Raw genomic sequence first — 19218 nt, forward strand, 5'->3', positions numbered from 1 at the left:
TGATAGCATGAACAGATGGCACGTTTCCATGACGTTGAACATTGAGCAGTTGCACCATCATTATTCTTGTAAAAAGCTTTAATAGCAAAAGTGCCTTCTTCACCCGACCAGTTCCACATGGTCACTCAAGTGTTTTGCCTACAAAAAATAAAACTAAATCAGTAACAAACAAAATAAAAAAAATGCATGTTATGGACATCAATATCATGAATGAATTTATTTTGAAATGCAATTTTTTATTTCCTTCACACAAATTTCAAAAATGACCATATTTCTGGCTCACCCTGTGCCATTCAATCCCAATCAAGCACACAGCCATTCAATCTCCATCGACACACATTGGCAGTAGAATGGGCTGTACTGAAGAGCTTAGTGACTTTCAAGGTGACATCGTAGGATGCCACCTTTCCAACAAGTCAGTTCATCAAATTTCTGCCCTGCTGGAGCTGCCCCGGTCATCTGTAAGTGCTGTTATATAAAGTGGAAACATCTAGGAGCAACAACAGCGCAGCCGCGAAGTGGTAGGCCCCACAAGCTAACAGAACAGAACCGCTGAAGCCCGTGGCGCATAAAAATAGTCTGTCCTCGGTTGCAACACTCACTACCGAGTTCCAAACTGCCTCTGGAAGCAACATCAGCACAACAACTGTTCATCGGGAGCTTCATGAAATGGGTTTCTATGGCCGAACAGTCGCACACAAGCCTAAGATCACCATGTACAATGCCAAGTGTCGGCTGGAGTGGTGTAAAGCTCGCCGCCATTGGACTCTGGAGCAGTGGAAATGCGTTCGCTCAAGTGATGGATCACGCTTCACCATCTGGCAGTCCGACAGACAAATCTGGGTTTGGCGGATGCCAGGAGAACGCTACCTGCCCGAATGCATAGTGCCAACTGTAAAGTTTGGTGGAGGAGGAATAATGGTCTGGGGTTGTTTTTCATGGTTCGGGCTAGGCCCCATAGTTCCAGTGAAGGGAAATCTTAACACTACAGCATACAATGTCATTCTAGACGAGTGTGTGCTTCCAATTTTCTGGCAACAGTTTGGGGAAGGCTCTTTCCTGTTTTAGCATGACCATGCCCCCCCCCCCCCCCCCCCCCCATGCACAAAGCGAAGTCCATACAGAAATGGTTTGTCTAGATCGGTGTGGAAGAACTTGACTGGCCTGCACAGAGCCCTGACCTCAACCCCATCGAACACCTTTGGGATGAATTGGAACACCGACTGCGAGCCAGGCCTAATCGCCCAACATCAGTGCCTGACCTCACTAATGCTCTTGTGGCTGAATTAAAGCAAATCCCTGCAGCAATGTTCCAACATCTCTTGGAAAGCCTTCCCAGAAGAGTGGAGGCTGTTGTAGCAGCAAAGAGTGGACCAACTCCATATTGATGCCCATGATTTTGGAATGAGATGGTTGACGAGCACATACGGGTGTGGTGTTCGGGTGTCCACATACTTTTGGCGATGTAGTGTATGTTGATCATTCTGGTTTGTGTGTTTGTGTGTTTTGTGTGTTTGCCTGTACGCTCACTTATACTTGCCGACAGGTAACAATTTTAAACCCATCTTCACGAAACTTCACCAAATGTTGGAGTTCGTGGTCTGACAAAATCCTATATATTTTTTAAGTCAAAAGATCAACATAGGCCAAAGGTCAACCAATTTCTTCTAATTTCTAAAATCCTCAATTTTCATCCAATTGTTTTGAAATTTGAATAGGACTTACATATCAGGTAACTGAATTCAACCACCACTATTTTTGATATCAACATAGGCCAAAAGGTCAACAACATTTTCAAATTTCTAAAATCCTCAATTTTCATCCGATTGACTTGAAATTTCAATAGTATTTTCATATCAGCTAAGTGAATACAACCAACAACTATTTTTGAGGTCAGCATAGGCAAAAAGGCCAACACATAGGCCGAAGGTCAACCATTTTTTTCAAATTTCTAAAATCCTCAATTTTCATCCGATTGACTTGAAATTTGAATAGTATTTTCATATCAGCTAAGTGAATACCAGCAACAACTATTTTTGAGGTCAAGATAGGCTAAAAGGCCAACTCATAGGCCGAAGGTCAACCACTTTTTTCAAATTTCTGAAATCCTCAATTTTCATCCGATTGACTTGAAATGTGAATAGGAGTTTCATAACGGTGAAATGAATTCAACCACCAACTATTTTTAAGATCAACATAGGTCACAAGTTCAACATAGGCCAAAGGTCAACCACTATCTTCAAGTTTCTAAAATCCTCAATTTTCATCCGATTGACTTGCAATTTGAATAGGATTTTCATATCAGCTATCTGAATTCAACCACCAAGTCTTTTTGAGATCAACATTTGTGACACCGTCAACATAGAACAACATAGTCAACCACTTTTTTACGAATTTATAAAAGCCTCAATTTTCATCCGATTGACTTGCAATTTGAATAGGATTTTCATATCAGCTATCTGAATTCAACCACCAACTCTTTTTGAGATCAACATATGTGACACCGTCAACATAGAACAACATAGTCAACCACTTTTTTACGAATTTATAAAAGCCTCAATTTTCATCTGATTGTCTTGAAATTTGAATTAGATTTTCATATCAGGCGATTTAATTCAACCAACTATTTTTGAGATCAACATAGGTCACACGGTCAACAAAGGCCAAAGGTCAACCACTTTTATTCAAATTTTCAAAATCCTCAATTTTCACCTGATTGACTTGCAATTTGAATTGGACTTTCATATCAGCAAACTGAATTCAACCACCACTATTTTTGAGATCAACATAGGCCAAAAGGTCAACATAGGCCTAAGGTCAACCACTTTTTCCAGATTTCTAAAATGCTCAATTTTCATTTCGATTTACTTGAAATTTGAATGGGATTTTCATATCAGCGAACTGAATTCAACCAACAACTATATTGAGGTCAATATATTGAGGTATATTATTATCAATATAGGTCAATATATTGAGGTCAATATAGGTCACGAGGTCAACATAGGTGAAAAGGTCAACAACCTTTTCAAATTTCTAAAATCCTCAATTTTCATCCGATTGACTCAAAATTTGAATTATGTCAGTGAATTGAATTCAACCAACAACTATTTTTGAGATCAACATAGGCCAAAGGTCAACAACCATTTCAAATCTTTAAATCCTCAATTTTCATCCGATTGACTTGAAATTTGAATGGGGTTTATATCAGCTTACTGAATTTAACCACCAACTAATTTTTGGAGTAATATGGGTCACATGGTCAACATAGGCCATAGGTCCACCACTTTTCACAAATTTATAAAATCCTTAATTTTTCATCTGATTGACTTGAAATCTGAATGGGATTTGCATGTCAGTTTACTGAAACCCACCATCAACTATTTTTGAGGTCAACATAGGCCAAAAGGTCAACATAGACCGAATTTCTGAAATTGTCAATATTTATTCGATTAACTTAAAATTTGAATTTGATTTGCATATCAGGTCACTGAATTCAACCACTAATTATTTTTGAGGTCAAAAGGATGCTCTACTGAGTGCCATTCTACTTTTTCTGTTTTGCTAAGTGTCACTCAATGAGTGATTTTTCATTCATTTGTTGTCTGTGTGAAAAACATGGGAAAGCCTTTTCTCTTCCACAACCAAAGAAGAAAGTAAAGAGTTATTGAGCTGTTGACAAACACTGAGGGTCATTCTTATCTAGTTCCTTTGCCGCACTCCTCATTCTTCAAGCGACTACAGGCATTGAGCGAGTTGATCAGGCACCTGTGCTTTTTGTCTTTGATGGATGGCTTTAATCTTGTGTCTGGGCCTTATGCTGCCATACTGCCCTGATCCTTTCCACCCCTGAGCCCGCTATATTAACAGCTCTTAAAATGACATGGGGCTTGCAGTAATGCAATACTTTTGCTGTTGCACCAAGGAGATGAGTTGATGTATTTTCTGCCCCTTTTGATTGTAGTCAAGTCTTACCCATTTATAAAGTTTCTTTAATGCACACGAGAGTGGCTTCGGCACTCACAATAATTTTTTGGAGTAACAGGAAAGTGCATGTGTCGTAGTTTCGAAAAGGATTTTTGCAACCGAAGACAGGGAGGGTGGTGGTGGTGATGGGGAGGGGGGGGGGGGGAGGGATGTTGAGGGTGAAGTGTCGGCCTGCTGAAACGGGTAAATTACACCTGGTTATGCATCCATGAAATCTCACCAGCTCGTGCAGTTTGGTTTTGCGAATATCACAAAACTGCAAAATTTTTAGTCGTGTTTTGCTAATATATTGCTCCTTCTTGTTGATACATTTTTAGCGTACTGTATTATTTGATTTTCCATCCTTTTTTTTATTAATCACATAAATCTGCCCTTGTATTCAAAGTGATGAGATGCAAACATCATGTTGAAATCTTCGACACCAAGTCATCATTGGGTTGGGTTTTGTCTTGAGCAGTAATCCCTTAAAATATGTCAACTGATTTCCTGAGGTAGCTGTCATAGTGTCATATTCTCATGGTTTACTCGTATTGATAATAATTTTTGAATTGTATGTGAATCAAATTTCACTTTCTGTGCATTTGTTCGTTTGTGTGCATTTACATTTGTAGGTAGGACTTGTAAAAAAAATAATTCCCTGGAGCAACGGTGCGATGATGCCTACTTAGTCGAGGAATCGTGAGATGTGATGTTTGAATAAATTGTCAACTGAAGACAAGTGATGACACAACTTTAAATTAGCGTACGGTGTTGTTCCAGGTCGGGGGATTAATGTAACTTCACTCAAGTCGAAAAGAAATTGGTCTGTCGTTCTTATCAAGTTTCTAAGTGGAAATGAATTTGTGCCAATACGTATTAAATTCAGATTGCACAGTAAAATCACAAGAGTAATCCATTGAGATTCCATGTGAAGCTAAATCATAAACTGTATCAAACTCCAAGCACGGAGGCAAATTCTCAAAGGTATTATGATGATTTCCAAACATCATAGTCCTGGCCCTGCTCATAACCCCGTATACAACTCATCCGCAAGAGATTTTGAAACTTGATTTGAGTTATTGGACCATTTACCTTAAAAAATCACACAGGTGCTTCTTCGGAACCGGCTGCGAATGGCCGCTAGGGGTGAAAATCCTAGATGGCCGCCAGTACCAGTAGCCATATTGAAAATATAAATTTTGAACCCCTCACCATAGAAGTATGTGTAATACCTTATTTTATGGGTTTTTGGGTGTGGGGAATCCATTTGTGACATCATTTTCATGATTGAAGGCCAAGGTCACATGCCAAGGTCAAGGTCAAGGTCTGAAAACACAAAAAACGGCCAAAAGCGCAGTTTTACACACATCGAGAAGCAGACTATCAAGTATAACTCACTATTTAAAAGTTTATGATGTAAATTATACTTTGCCTATATGATTGCTTTGATGGAAGGTCAAGGTCATGCTCTGGATGTTAAGACCATTGCAATTTTATAACTCATTACCAACTTGCCACTGACTCAGGTTGTTTTATACTCCGCAGGTGTGTAGTGCATATGTGTATCCGCATAGACGTGTCTGATTCTGTCGACATTGTGCTCACTGATCGCCCCTCATCATCCACTCCGATTGGGAGGTATATATTATTTTTCGCAAAAATTTACCAGCACAGACACAGCAGCAACCAAGGCTACCATTTCCACGACGGACATCACATCTGCACAGGGGGAGGCAGAGATTGCTACACTATGTGGAATTTCGCCAGAAGAGCTATATGCACATGACCTTCTGCAGTCTTGCCCACTATTTGTCGGAGAAATCACAACAAAGCCTGACAAAGCACAATTGGTCACTGAGCTGGAAACCAATCTTGCCCCAGTTGACTACCAATTCAACCGGGATAATCCCCAAGCAACACATGGTTTGCTTGACTTTATGTCGAAAATACGACAATTCCCCAATCTCCGGTCTACATTTACAAACTTTGGTGGAGTAATTCAAGAAGTTTTCAAGAGTGCCCATCGAGTTTGTCCATCACTGGAAATGACTCGCATAATATTCGACAGCTACAATGAATTGAGCATCAAGGAGGGTGAGCGGATCCGTAGAGCTGGTGAGAATAGCGCTGTTGACTTGGCCGCCGTGGACGAGTCTTTGCCTATTCCACACCAGTTGGACAAGTTCTGGGCATCTAGTGTCAACAAACAGAACGTACAGCTGCTGGCGTGGGATGTGGGGGGACGAGATCTGCAGGACGTGGTTCTGAGTGGGATGGTGGTCAATGAAGAACTAATATCTGCTAGACTGAAGCTGACTGGATCATCTGCGAGTGATCTGTCACTTCTCAACAACTGGCAGGAGGAGGCAGACTGCCGCATAATATCTCACGTGCATTGGGCAGTTGGAAGGGGCTGTGAGAGAGTGGTTGTGGTGTCTAATGACACAGATACTGTTATCCTTCTCCTGTGCTACATTGGTTTGTTCAAAGAGGGTGGCTTGCAGGAGCTTTGGGTTCAGTTCGGGACAGGAGAGAAGCGACGTACGATTCCTCTTCTTGTGCTGCACCTCAAGCTAGGAGACGAATTATGCCGTGCACCCATTAAGGCGCATGCCACGACTGGGGACGATGCACTGAGCAAGGTGGGCACAAAACATGCAGCACTCGTATGCAGACCTGCAACGTTTCTCTCCAGCTTTGGAGAGTCTCCTGTTCTCTCTGAAGTGGACATACATCAGGCGGAACAATACCTCATCCATGTATGGGCCGCCGGGCCGGTGTGAGAAGCAAACCCACTGCAACTGCATTTGACCACTTGAGACTCGACGTCCACAGGCATTCAGTGGTCGGGCTAGAAGAACTACCACCCACATCCAGCGTCATCCGGGGACATTTGAGGAGGGCGTTCTACGTGATCCGGAATGCCTTGACCTTGCTAGCCGATGCCAGTCAGCTTGACCCGATTCATTATGATTGGATCAACCAAGACGGCACGCTCCTGCCCCTTAAGTCTCTGAAGCCGATCCCCACCAAAATTCTGACCCTGTGTGGCTGTAGTGTGAAGTGTAACTCAAAGCGTTGTTCCTGCAGAGCAGCAGAAGTTATGTGTGTGATCTACTGCCATAAGAAGGTTGTTTAGCCCATCTGTGTGAATAAATAAACAAATGCCAAGTTCCCACCTCAGCTCTCTCGTCTGGGCATCTGACTCATATACCATTCATTTTTAGTCATAATTATAAGGAATATGGCTTATATGCAGGTATTATATGGCACTGTAATGTAGCTATTATTTTTTTAATTTTCAGATTGTGTGTTCTAAAGAATGATTAAAATGTTCCAATTCATAAGTGAACAATGTGTATGCCTGCGATAATGTGAGCCAAATATAATGAGAAGTTGTAAAATAAACAAGATTTGAAAAAACGACATGGCCTACACTTATTCCCACAGTCAGTTAGACCCCCTTTACACAGGGCTGCGACCTTTGTGCCACCTTTGAACGACCAAAAAATGGCCAGGACGCTCAATGGTCGCCTAAACCCAGAAAATCCTGTTTCTATGTAACTGCTCCAGCGATCCTTGTGCCTCCCTTGAACCACCAAAAATGCAATTTTCGGGCATTTTCATGGCGATCTACGAGCGACCTGTGCGTCCACTGCGCCACCTGCCTGCTTCCCCTGTGCAACCTACGGCAATCAACGCGATTAGAAGCTACATAGGCGACCCCCGAGCAATGTTTGGGCAACCATTGAGCCTCCTCTGTGCCATCATCGGCGACCAACGGCAACTAAAGGCGACCACTGGGCGACCATTCAGCCATGCTTCTGCCTCCTAGGCGACCCTTGAGCATTGTTTGGGCGACCCCTGGCGACTGCTGGGCAACCTGGAGTGCCTGGGTATATATATGCCCTGATTCTGGCGCTTTTCCATCAGTTTCATCCTAGCTGCCAAAGCTGCCTTTTCCTTTATTTTCCTCTTCTTACAGGAGGGTTGTCGGGCACTTGTGGCCTGTTGATCACCATCACCTTGGCCATCAACATGGGTATCTTCATCCCCTTCACCTTGGTCTTGAGGACCTTTATTCTCTTGACTTTGGGCAGCATGCGCTCCACCATCACGTCCACCACCTTGGCCAGCAGGGACTTCTTCTTGGCGATCGCCATGGCCAGCAGGACCTTCTTCAGTAGTCCTGGCACCTCTGCGGTTCTTTGCCCTTGGTCTTGTGCACTTCTTGGGAGGCATGATGTCTTGTGCCTGTTGAGTCTGGAGACTTTCTTGAGTCGAGTTGTTCACCATTCACTGCAAACACAATGAACCACTGCAGGTACCAGCCCTCTATTTATAGGCAGGCTGAGGAGGCACTACAGGTGGCTCAAAGGAGGCAAAAGGGAGGCAAAAGCTTTGCCATGGTGGCTCAAGGGTTGCCGTGGTCGCCGAATGGAGGCACAGCGGTCGCCACAGTCATCGTTCAATGCACGCTATTGGTCGCCCAAAGGAGGCACAAGGGAGGCAGAAGCATCGCCCAGATTGACAGGAAAATTTGCAGCAGAACGCATCTATTACCTGGCGACCATTGGGCGACCACTGTGCCTCCATTCTGCAACCACGGCAATGCTTGTGCCTCCCTTCTGCCTCCTTTGAGCCACCTTTGAGCAACCAACCTCCTCGGCGACCTTTGTGCGACTGTTTTGAACATGTTCAAAAATGTACGGCGACCATGGCGTCCATGGCAATGTCCAATGTCCTGTGTACCACCTTTGAACGACCTAGGCAACCATTCTGCCTCCTTTGAGCCTCCAACGGCGACCTGGCAAATTTTATGGTCGCACAAGGGAGGCACAAAGGTCGCCATCCTGTGTAAAGGCCCCCTTTGGTTGCAAAACATCAGTAATTGTATCACTCATCAAACTTTGACAGTTTGCTTCTCGATGTCTGTGAAACTGCGATTTTGGTCGTTTTTTGTGATTTATGACCTTGAACTTGACCTTAGCATGTGACCTTGGCCTTCAATCATGAAAATGACGTCACAAATGGATTCCCCACACCCAAAAACCCATAAAACAAGGTATTACACATACTTCTATGGTGAGTGGTTCAAAATTAATTTTTACAATATGGCTACTGGCGGCCATCTAGGATTTTCACCCCGAGCGGCCATTCGCAGCCGGTTCCGAAGAAGCACCTGTGTGATTTTTAAAGGTAAATGGTCCAATAACTCAAATCAAGTTTCAAAATCTCTTGTGGATGAGTTGTATACGGGGTTATGAGCAGGGCCTGGACTATCATCAACTTGCTTACTTATCTTTCAATGATGGCATGAATAAACATTTGCAACTCACTGAATGAATGAATGAATGAATGATCGTTTTAAGGCCGTTTTTCCCGCTCTTACGACTAAGGGTTGGCGTGTGTCTTACGATGCAGGTACCTTTTCTAAATTGGGGTACACACCGGGATCATTCATCCCAGCAAGCTGGTACCCAATTTGCGGACCTGGGAAGGATGACAGGCTGAGTCAACCCCCTTAGCGTTAATTCAGCAATCGACCGGGATTCAAACCCAGGATCCTCGGATCCTCGGATCCCAGGCCGGCACCCTGACCGCTAAGACAACACCAGGCTAAACATTTGCAACTCACTGATCTATAAGATATATATATATATATATATATATTGAATGCATAGGATCAAGGATCCTTGGTGAGGATCAAGCATGCATAGACTGAGCAACACCCAGCTTCACCATGCGCTCTCCTGCAATGGCTACGAAATTGCAGCAAAACATTCACCAAACAAGCTGTCTATCTATTGACCATGTAACGATTCATTTATTTTTTATTAAAAAAATCAATTTCCTTCTTCACATTCAATGCAGTGCAATGCCCGGAAACGAGCAAAATAAGGTGGCATGAGTCCCGGAAAGGACATTGCTTGTGTTGGGCACGCTGTAATATTGACTCCAAATTACAGGAATAACAATACAAAGACTGGTGGTGATTATAACATGGCCAACTAGAACCATACTCGTTAGAGCACATACCCCCGCCAGGCTGAACAGTTTAATCCTACCAGATCTGGATCCGAACATGAACCAAAATCGAATCGGCTTGTTTGTGTTGTCATCTAACCAACTCGTCCACCGAGTTTTGTCATAATCCATCAATAACTTTTTGACATATCGTGCTATATATACTTTTTATCTGTATCTCTCAATGGTGAAGTCACTTAAATAATTATTGTATCCAGATTCTGGATCCGGATCTTCACCAAAATCTAATCGATCATCCTTGTCACGCATCCAACCAAACAGGCAGACAGACAGACAGGGGTGAAAACATGACCTCCGGCAACCTTTGGTGGCAGAGGTAATGAACCGTGTTACAAAGGCAGATAGTTCATCTTCTCAAACATTTATTAAACGCGTGTGAAATTCTTCGAGATGGAATGTTTTAAGACGTCTGCCAAATCATTCCAAAATTTGGGAATAGTTCTAGCAATAGTTAGAGACTATTCAAAAAATAAACAATCTAGCAATAGTTAGAGAAAGGGATGCTGTGCCTCAAAGATAGTTCTATGTTAGGGAGATGAATGTGAGACATTTATCTGGTAGTACACCGGTGAATATCGTAAATAAAATCGAAGAGATTACACAAGTAAAGAGGGTAGTGTCTATTCTTGTACCTGAAGATACCTTGTTGATAGAATGTGAGATCATACAACTTCAGTAAGTTTAAGTGAGATTCATACTTCACTTTCTGTGTGACATTTTGTGTCCACTCACCCATATGTGTAGAGCTCTCGTGCTTGTGAGAAAATGGTAATGTCCTGAGACATGTCCTCTGCATTTACGTCTCTGCTGTAATGTGTTAATGATTCTGTGGTTAAAGTTTGATACAGTTCATGATTTAGCTCAAAATGGATTCTCATTGGATTACTAGTGCTCTTCAAAATTCACCCGACTGAGACGAGCATCTTTCCTCCTTCCCCTATCTTTGTTCTCTTTTCTGTATTCATGTGTACATGGGTTTACCATGTTTTTTTTTTAACCTCTCCCACCCCCCCCCCCCTTCCCATGCCTCCTCCCCCCAAGCCCTCTCCCTCCCACAGATCTCCCGATGTCCCTGCTCTCAAATGTTGTGTTTGTGCTTCCCCTTCTCTCTCCATCTTGTCTACCGCCACCCTTATTATATGTTTTGTGCGTCTGTTTGATTTTTTTTTTTGTGTGATAAATGTTAGCTCTTTCATGAGCCTCGATCCTGCATACAAAAAAATAAATAAAAAAAAGCTCAGAAATTAATTTAGAAATGGTGAAAAGTTTCTGTTACCTTTGAGACATGATACAGGTACTGTATTTGGAAGAGCAGAATTAGTCGTGGGATCAATAATAATTGTCATTCTGGAATAGGTGAAAGCAACTATGTGGTATCCCGAAGCATATCAACTTTCCATTATCTGTAAGAGTTAGTTTAGTTTAACCTGGAGTTTACTGTAAAAGTTAGAGTTTACTCTAACTATAAGTTAGAGCCTGTTTCAGACAGGTGTTGATGTATGGAAGCAAAATGGGCCACTGTGGATCGAAGATGTAAAAGTAAGTGAAAGAACAGCAATGAGAATGACACGATGGATGAATGGATTGTCTCTGAAAGAAAGACTTCCCAGCTCAGAAATCAGGAAGAAATTGAAAATCGATACCAATGAAGAACAACTTTGGAAGAGGTGGCTTGGTTGGTGTGGGTATGTGCAACGGAGGTCAGAAGATGAAGCTGTAAAGAAAGCAATAAAGTTTGTGGTGGAAGGTAGAAAGCATAGTGTGGATTGAATATGTCAAGAAAGATATGGAATGTTTGGGTTTTCACCAAACTGATGCATTCATTGGATAGATACATTTGGAGGAATGCCATCTTTGACCGACCCCTGAAAAAATGGGAAAATGGGCATAAAACTTTTCTCGTTATTGAACAAATACCAAGAATCCTTGCTTCACAATCAAGACGACATGGCAGCCGAAACACGATTGGCAATTTTTCCAAGAAAGGTGTTTTTGTTTGTCATTCTGTCTCGTGAAAAAAGGCTAAATTTGAAGGTGTATCATGGTCCCTTCTTTCAATTTGAGGTGTTGCTTCAAAGCAATGAAAGTTGCTTGCAACTCCAGTTTTTATTTATTTAATTAATCGAAATGATTTTTTTACTTTTGCGGAAAAAGGTGAAAGTGACGATCAGTATTTTTTTTTTTATAGATTCGTGTTGTGAGAATTGTTTTAAATTGTTTTGAGTATTTTGTGATGATATGTGCTTTTGCATTGGATGTTGGGCTCTTGTTAATGGGAACAAAATACGACAGTGCATGTAGATGCAAAACATAAACAACACCTTTGAGCCTTTTTTTAATCTCAGGAAAATAATTTTTACACAATATTATCCTAAAACCATCACATTTACCAACAGTTACAAGCAACATTTCATGGTGACATAATACTTGCGATATCCCATATGCCATCTCTCTTTTCATTTTCTCGCATGCGATGTTCCTCATTTCCTGTCCCCTTATTTTCCCATTCAGAATGGAAACATCACTGAGCTGTTGCTTAAGGAAGGTTTTGCACGTTGTGTGGACTGGTCAATGGGGGTGTACACGCAGGGTGCAGAAAAGCTGCGAGCTGCTGAAAGGTAATGATTATAATACATGTGGCCTCCTCCCTACCCTCCTACTTTGTACTACTTTTGAGGAGCTCAATTCATGACATTTTTAGTATGTTGGATTTACATAATATCATTTTTTCAGCTTATTTGTCTGATTTTATATATATATATATATATATATATATATATATATATATATATATATATATATATATATATATAAGATATGAATTTTATTTTTAACAAACGTCTTTTGTTTCACATTGGTAACAAAAGGAGAGAGTGGTGTATATGTAGCATGTGTTGCATCCTTTCTCCTGGCATCGTGGAAACAATTGAGAAAGTAGTCAGGTTCATTATGTTAACAAATATAATTTCGTTCAAAATTTTGGTAGATTAGCAAAACTATACATTTCTGGAATATTCAGAGCATGAGGAATCCAAAAATTAATGTTTACATTTGCGTAGACACCTTTGCGAAAATGACACTCAGGACAGTGATGAAGATCGTCAGGTTCACTATGTTAACAAATATAATTTCTTTCAAAATTTTGGTAGATTAGCAAAACTATACATTTTTGGAATATTCAGAGCATGAGGAATCCAAAAATTAATGTTTACATTTGTGTAGACACCTTTGCGAAAATGACACTCAGGACAGTGATGAAGATAGTCAGGTTCACTATGTTAACAAATATAATTTCTTTCAAAATTTTGGGATTAGCAAACCTGTACATTTTTGGAATCTTCAGAGCATGGAGAATCTGAAAATCAATGTTGGCATTTGCACAGACACCTGCATGGCCGCCATTTTGGATTTTGAAAATGGCCGCTATAAAATACATATTTTGCGCGATCTCGGCTTCTAGTCAACCTAATCCTATGTTTTCTGGGTCAAGGAATCCAATAAAGGCCTCAAAATAGTGCTCAGGATTATAGAAAAGCAACAAACAAAGGTAATTGAAAACCATTGTCTTTATATTTGTGATATAACTGTATTACATAATACATGATATTGCAAGTCCTTTGAAGTTATAGGTTGTTATAGGAAGTTATAGGTCGTATCAGATTGAACTATAAGTCCTATACACAGGATCTACGAGGTCTATACCGTTCAGGAATATGCTTTTACAGATCTTCATCACTGTCCTGAGTGTCATTTTCGCAAAGGTGTCTACGCAAATGTAAACATTAATTTTTGGATTCCCCATGCTCTGAATATTCCAAAAATGTATAGTTTTGCTAATCTACCAAAATTTTGAACGAAAAAACATAGTGAACCTGACTAAAGCTTTTATTGTGATTATTTCAATCATAAGAAGATTGCAGGAATAAAGAATATGATTTTAGATCAAATAATGTTTTATTGTTGAACCATCTTCACACATGTCCAAGGAAATTATTGGTAAGTCAAAAAATAAAAACAATAAGTTCTTTTTTTATACAGTACATATAAAAGGGCAAGAGGCTCAGGGAGGAGCAAACGACGAAGGACAGTAGCTTTACAAATCACCCAAGGGTATTCGAGGTGGGAAGATGGATGTACACACAAGGAGGAACTAGAACGGCACTCGGTTAAAGCGCATACTTCCGCCAGGCTGAACAGTTTACGTTTTGTATCCTACGGTTGGCCGGATCTGGATCTGGACATGAAACAAAATCGCATCAGCTTGTTCTTGTGAACGAACCAACTCATCCACATAGTTTTTCACAACTCGCAGAAAACCTTTTGAAACCTCATGCTGTACATCGCTTTTGGTCCCATTTCTCAATGGTGAAGAATCACTTAAAAATGTAAATTTTCCCCAATCTGGATTCAAATTCCAATCTTCACCAAAATCGAATCCATTCGTCCACCCAGTTTTGTCCGAATCCATCCGTTATTTTTTGGGATATCCTGCTTTGTATCGTTTTGGCCCTATCTCTCAATGGTGAAGAATCACTTAAACATTCTAGTATCCGGATCCTCACCAAAATCTAATCATTTCGTCCTTGTCACTCACTCAACCTATTTGCCAAATTTTGTCTGAATTCATCCACAACTTTTTGGGGTGGTCCACAACAAAACAACAACAACAACAACAACATGCATTTAAGGCCATTTTCCCTGCTAGAGCGGGGGTTAGCCTTGCGGTCCCCATGACAATCTTCTCCATTTTGCCCTATTTTCTGCATCTCTCCTTGTTAACCCCCTTGCCCGCATTTCTTCTTCCACCATCTTTAGCCAAGTCCTTCTCGGTCTTCCCCATCCTCGACTTCATTCTACATTCATTTCCATCACTCTTCTCAACCAGTCACTTTCATCCTTCCTCAACACATGACCAAACCATCTCAACCTGTTCCTCTTCACCGCATCAATCACAGGCTCTATTCCCATCATCTTTCGCAATTCATCATTTGTCTTCCTCTCTCTCAACGATACTCCGCACATCCACCGAACCATTCGCATTTCCACCCTTTCCAGCCTTCGTTGCTGCTCTACGTTCATTACCCATGTCTCGCTCCCATAAATCATAACACTTCTCACACATGCAGCATACACCTTTCCCTTCAGCTTCAACGACACTCCCCTCCTCATCAGCATGCCACTCAGTTCCCGAAACTTCTTCCATGCACATCTCACTCTAGCAACCGTTGCCGAGTCTGATCCACCTTCTCCATTCAGCATGCCTCCGAGGTAGCAAAATGTTTTCACACCTTCCAGCTTCACACTGTCTCCAAGATCCAACTCAACATTTCCTCCATCTGCAGCTCCCTCTGTGCACACCTTACATTTGAATGTAGCTGCCACATTGGTTAATGACCCTCTCAGACCACTGCATTTTTGATGAACCCACTCAGCGCACATTGTACATCGAATGGAGTTCACTCCGACACCCTTCCTGCACACATCACATGGCCACTTCCCAATTCTTTCCACCTCACCACATGATTTACCACTTGCCATCACCTTCGTCTTTCCTATATTCACCTTCAGACCTTTTGTCTCCATGCATTCCTTCCACTTGTTTATCTTTTCCTTCAGTCCATCCATACTTTCCGCAATCAACACCAGATCATCTGCATACAACACCTCCCACGGTAAACCCTCCTTTACATTCTGAGCCAGCACTTCCTGATGTGGCCAGCATCACAGCTACAAATAGTAATGGACTTAGTACCAACCCCTGATGCACTCCCACCTTCACCTCAAACTCACCACTGTTCCCGTCCTTCGTCCTTACAGCTGTGCGCGCTCTTTTGTACATTACCATCACGACTCTGATCAACCATTCCTCCACTGCTAACTTCCTCAATGCCCATGTCAATACTTCGCGTGGAACCCTATCGAATGCTTTCTCCAGATCAACAAATCCAAGAAACAACTTCTTCCTCTTCTCCCTGTACTTCTCCTGCAACTGCCTCACAATAAAGAGCGCGTCTGTCAATCCTCTTCCTGGCATAAATCCAAACTGCATTTCGTCGATCTTCACCTTCTTCCTTATCCTCCTCTCCAACACCCTTTCCAATACCTTCATTCCATGCTCCAATAACTTTATCACTCGGTACGAGCCACACTGCAGGGGGTCACCTTTCCCCTTGTATAGAGGGATGAGGGTACTCACTTCCCAATCCACTGGAATGCGGCCTTCTTTCACCACCAGATTACAGATCTCTGTCCTTCTCTTCCCACCCCAACTTCCTGCTGCCTTCAACATATCTCCCACAACTCCCGTCGGCCCTCCCGCTTTTCTACTCTTCATTGCTTTTATCGCTTCCTCAACTTCCTTCTCAGTTATCTCCTCTGCCTGTCCTAAAACTGGGTTACTCTCTATGTTGCCATCCCATTCATTCTCTGTATTCAACAGCATTTCCATATATCTTTTCCATCTTCCTTTAATTCCATCTGGGTCCACAACTATTTGTCCCACTTCATCCTTCAAGCAACTCACCCCCATCACATCACACCTCTCTTTCGCTATCTGCTTTGCAATCCTGAATACCGCTCTTTGACCCTCTTCCAAATCCAAGCATTCTCCGAACATTTTCCTACATGCCTCCTGCGCCTTTGCTACCACTTTCTTTGCAGCCTTCCTGGCTGCCTTATGACTTTCATGCTCTACTTTTTCTGCTCCCGTACCCTTCGCCTTCTGCCACTCCTTGAACTTCTTCCTCTTCTCGTCAATCCTCTTTCCAACTTCATCATCCCACCACCATGTTTCCGAGTGCCTCGGTGGTCCTTTTGTCCATCCACATACCTCACCAATGGCTCCCAACAGACTATCTTTCATTGACATCCAACCACGTTCAAGCTCAACCACATCATCCTCTACCCTACTCAGCCTCTCTTTTAATGCCTCCCTTACTGTCACCTCTTTCAACCTCCACACCTTCATTCTCGGTTGGTACTTCACCTGCCGAGCTCTCCTCGCACCTTTCACCCTTATGTCGCAGACAACCAAGTGGTGCTGTGAAACAGCCTCCTCCCCCGGGATCACCTTTGTGTCCCGGAGGTGCCTCCTATCTCGCCTACGCACCATCAGGTGGTCAACGGTTGTCGTCGACCCACCTGACGTGTATGTAACAAGCTTATTATCCTCTTTCTGGAACTGAGTATAACAAATCAACAAATCAGCTCCATCAGCAAACTCCAAAATCCTTTCACCTTCTCCATTTCTCACACCATATCCGTAACCCCCATGAACTCCCTTAAAACCGTCCATACTCCTTCCCACATGTCCATTTAGGTCTCCTTCTACCACAACAACTTCCTCATCTTTCACGTTTTCCATCAGCTTCTCTATCGCACACCAGAACTTGTCCTTCTCTTCATCGCTCCGACCAACCTGCGGAGCATATCCCGAGATGACGTTCACCAAGAGCTTTCCAATCATCATTTTCACCATCATCAACCTATCACTCACTCTAGTCACACTCACCACACTGTCTACAAACTCCTCAGAAAACAGGACACCAACACCATTCACACCCTCCGGGCACCCTTGCTACACAAACTTGTTTTTCTGTCCCTGCCAACCCTTCACCATTCTCACACCACTTCCCTTCCATCTCGTCTCCTGCACACAACATATGTCCACTCTTCTTCTGACCAATACTTCCACCACCTCTCCTGATCTGCCTGTCATTGTCCCTACATTCCATGTCCCAAACCTCAGAAACCGATCTCCACTTCGGGCTGTACCCTGCCCATATGTAGTTGTAATTGTCATGGTTCTATTTTTGAGGCAATGTTTTTATGGCCGGATGCCCTTCCTGACGCCAACCCTCTTAGTCGCCTCTTATGAAACGCAGGGATACGGTGTACCTATTCTAACCAGGGTACACACTGGGATAAAGCTTTGAATAAAACCAAACAGGTTTAATCCTGAACAAATAAACGGAGAATGAAATCAATAATAACTATATACAATAAAGTAAAATAAATCCGATTAAAAACGAAGGCGTCAAGTCACAAGCACAGACGGGGCGAGGGACACAAAATGGCGACTTATCTCTGGTGGCAGCGGTTGAGAGGATGGGCATGGAACAGGCGATGAGAGGATGGGCACGGTGCAGGCGATGAGATGAGCAGGATGACGAAGAGATGATGAGGAGACAACAGTGGTCCACAAATGGTCCACAACACAACAGAGGTGAAATCTTAACCCTTGTCCACCTTCGTTAGTGGAGGTAATGAATAATAATTGCTGAATTTTGTGCAGGGAAGTTTAAGCTCTTTTGTAGCAAACATAATGCATTCGCGAAAAATTGGTAAAGCTTTAAATGCCTCTCCATTGAAATGTCAATAACTGCTGTATGCTTTATCAAACTGAGAAATATATAAGTTAATTAACATCGGTTGAAGCTCCCAAAATAATATAGTAATGGGCGTGCTCTTCCCAAGCGGTGAACTGGAACCCGCTGGAGATAAAGTCTGCAGAATGAGCTGTGAGCAAAAGGCGCTACTGCACACAATTGGTAATCCGTGGCGAGAGAGAATCTACATAAATAGCAGCCTTATTTTGTTTTATTGTTTTTCTGTCTGTCGTCTGTCTTTCTGAAGATTTCTCTTTACTTTAAAAACTTTAAAAGCCATAAAATATAACCGTAAGGGACCATAAAAGCCACATCATTATAAAGGTCTTTGTCCAAGGAGTTCTGGTTTTATATTATTTTTTCCATTACGAATGACACATTTAGCATACTTATCCACCACCTTTACTCAAGAATCGTGAGGTGAAGGAATCTCGTGAGATTATGAACGAAACGTTTTTAAATTTTACCTTTGATATTGTCGTTAACCAATGAGAACAGAAATATTGTTAAGAACAGGAAGAAAGGGGAGGGCACAACAGATGGGGGAGGGTTGGGGGAGAAGATAGTTGCTGGGTTTGAGGACTTGAAGAAGGAAGGGGAGGGGGTGATCGAGAGTTTGGGTGAGGTAGGCAGAGAGGCGACAGAGTTAGGAGAGGAGGGTTGAGGACTTGCAGTGGTATTGGGGATTGGTGGAGGAGGGGGATGGGAGGTGGTGGGGTGTGGGGCGGGTTGAGGATTTAGGGCAGGGACGGAGGGAGGGGAGTGTAAGGATGTGAACATGAAATGAGGAGGAAGGGCAGAGAGGGGACAGAGAATGGGG

The 19218-nt window shown here is 42.4% G+C and overlaps 1 protein-coding gene across 1 annotated transcript in view; it reads left to right on the top strand.

Annotated features, from left to right (window-relative positions):
- SND1 (staphylococcal nuclease and tudor domain containing 1) overlaps nt 1–19218 on the top strand; it is a gene marked incomplete in the record, with an annotated part of 904817 nt that overhangs the window by 228177 nt on the left and 657422 nt on the right. The window contains 1 exon segment of the mRNA XM_078777892.1: nt 12523–12629. Within this exon segment, the coding sequence (XP_078634018.1) occupies nt 12523–12629 (107 nt within the window).

The sequence above is a fragment of the Myxine glutinosa genome, chromosome 1 (genome assembly GCF_964187855.1).
Source record: "Myxine glutinosa chromosome 1, kmMyxGlut1.1, whole genome shotgun sequence".
Classification (NCBI taxonomy): domain Eukaryota; kingdom Metazoa; phylum Chordata; class Myxini; order Myxiniformes; family Myxinidae; genus Myxine; species Myxine glutinosa.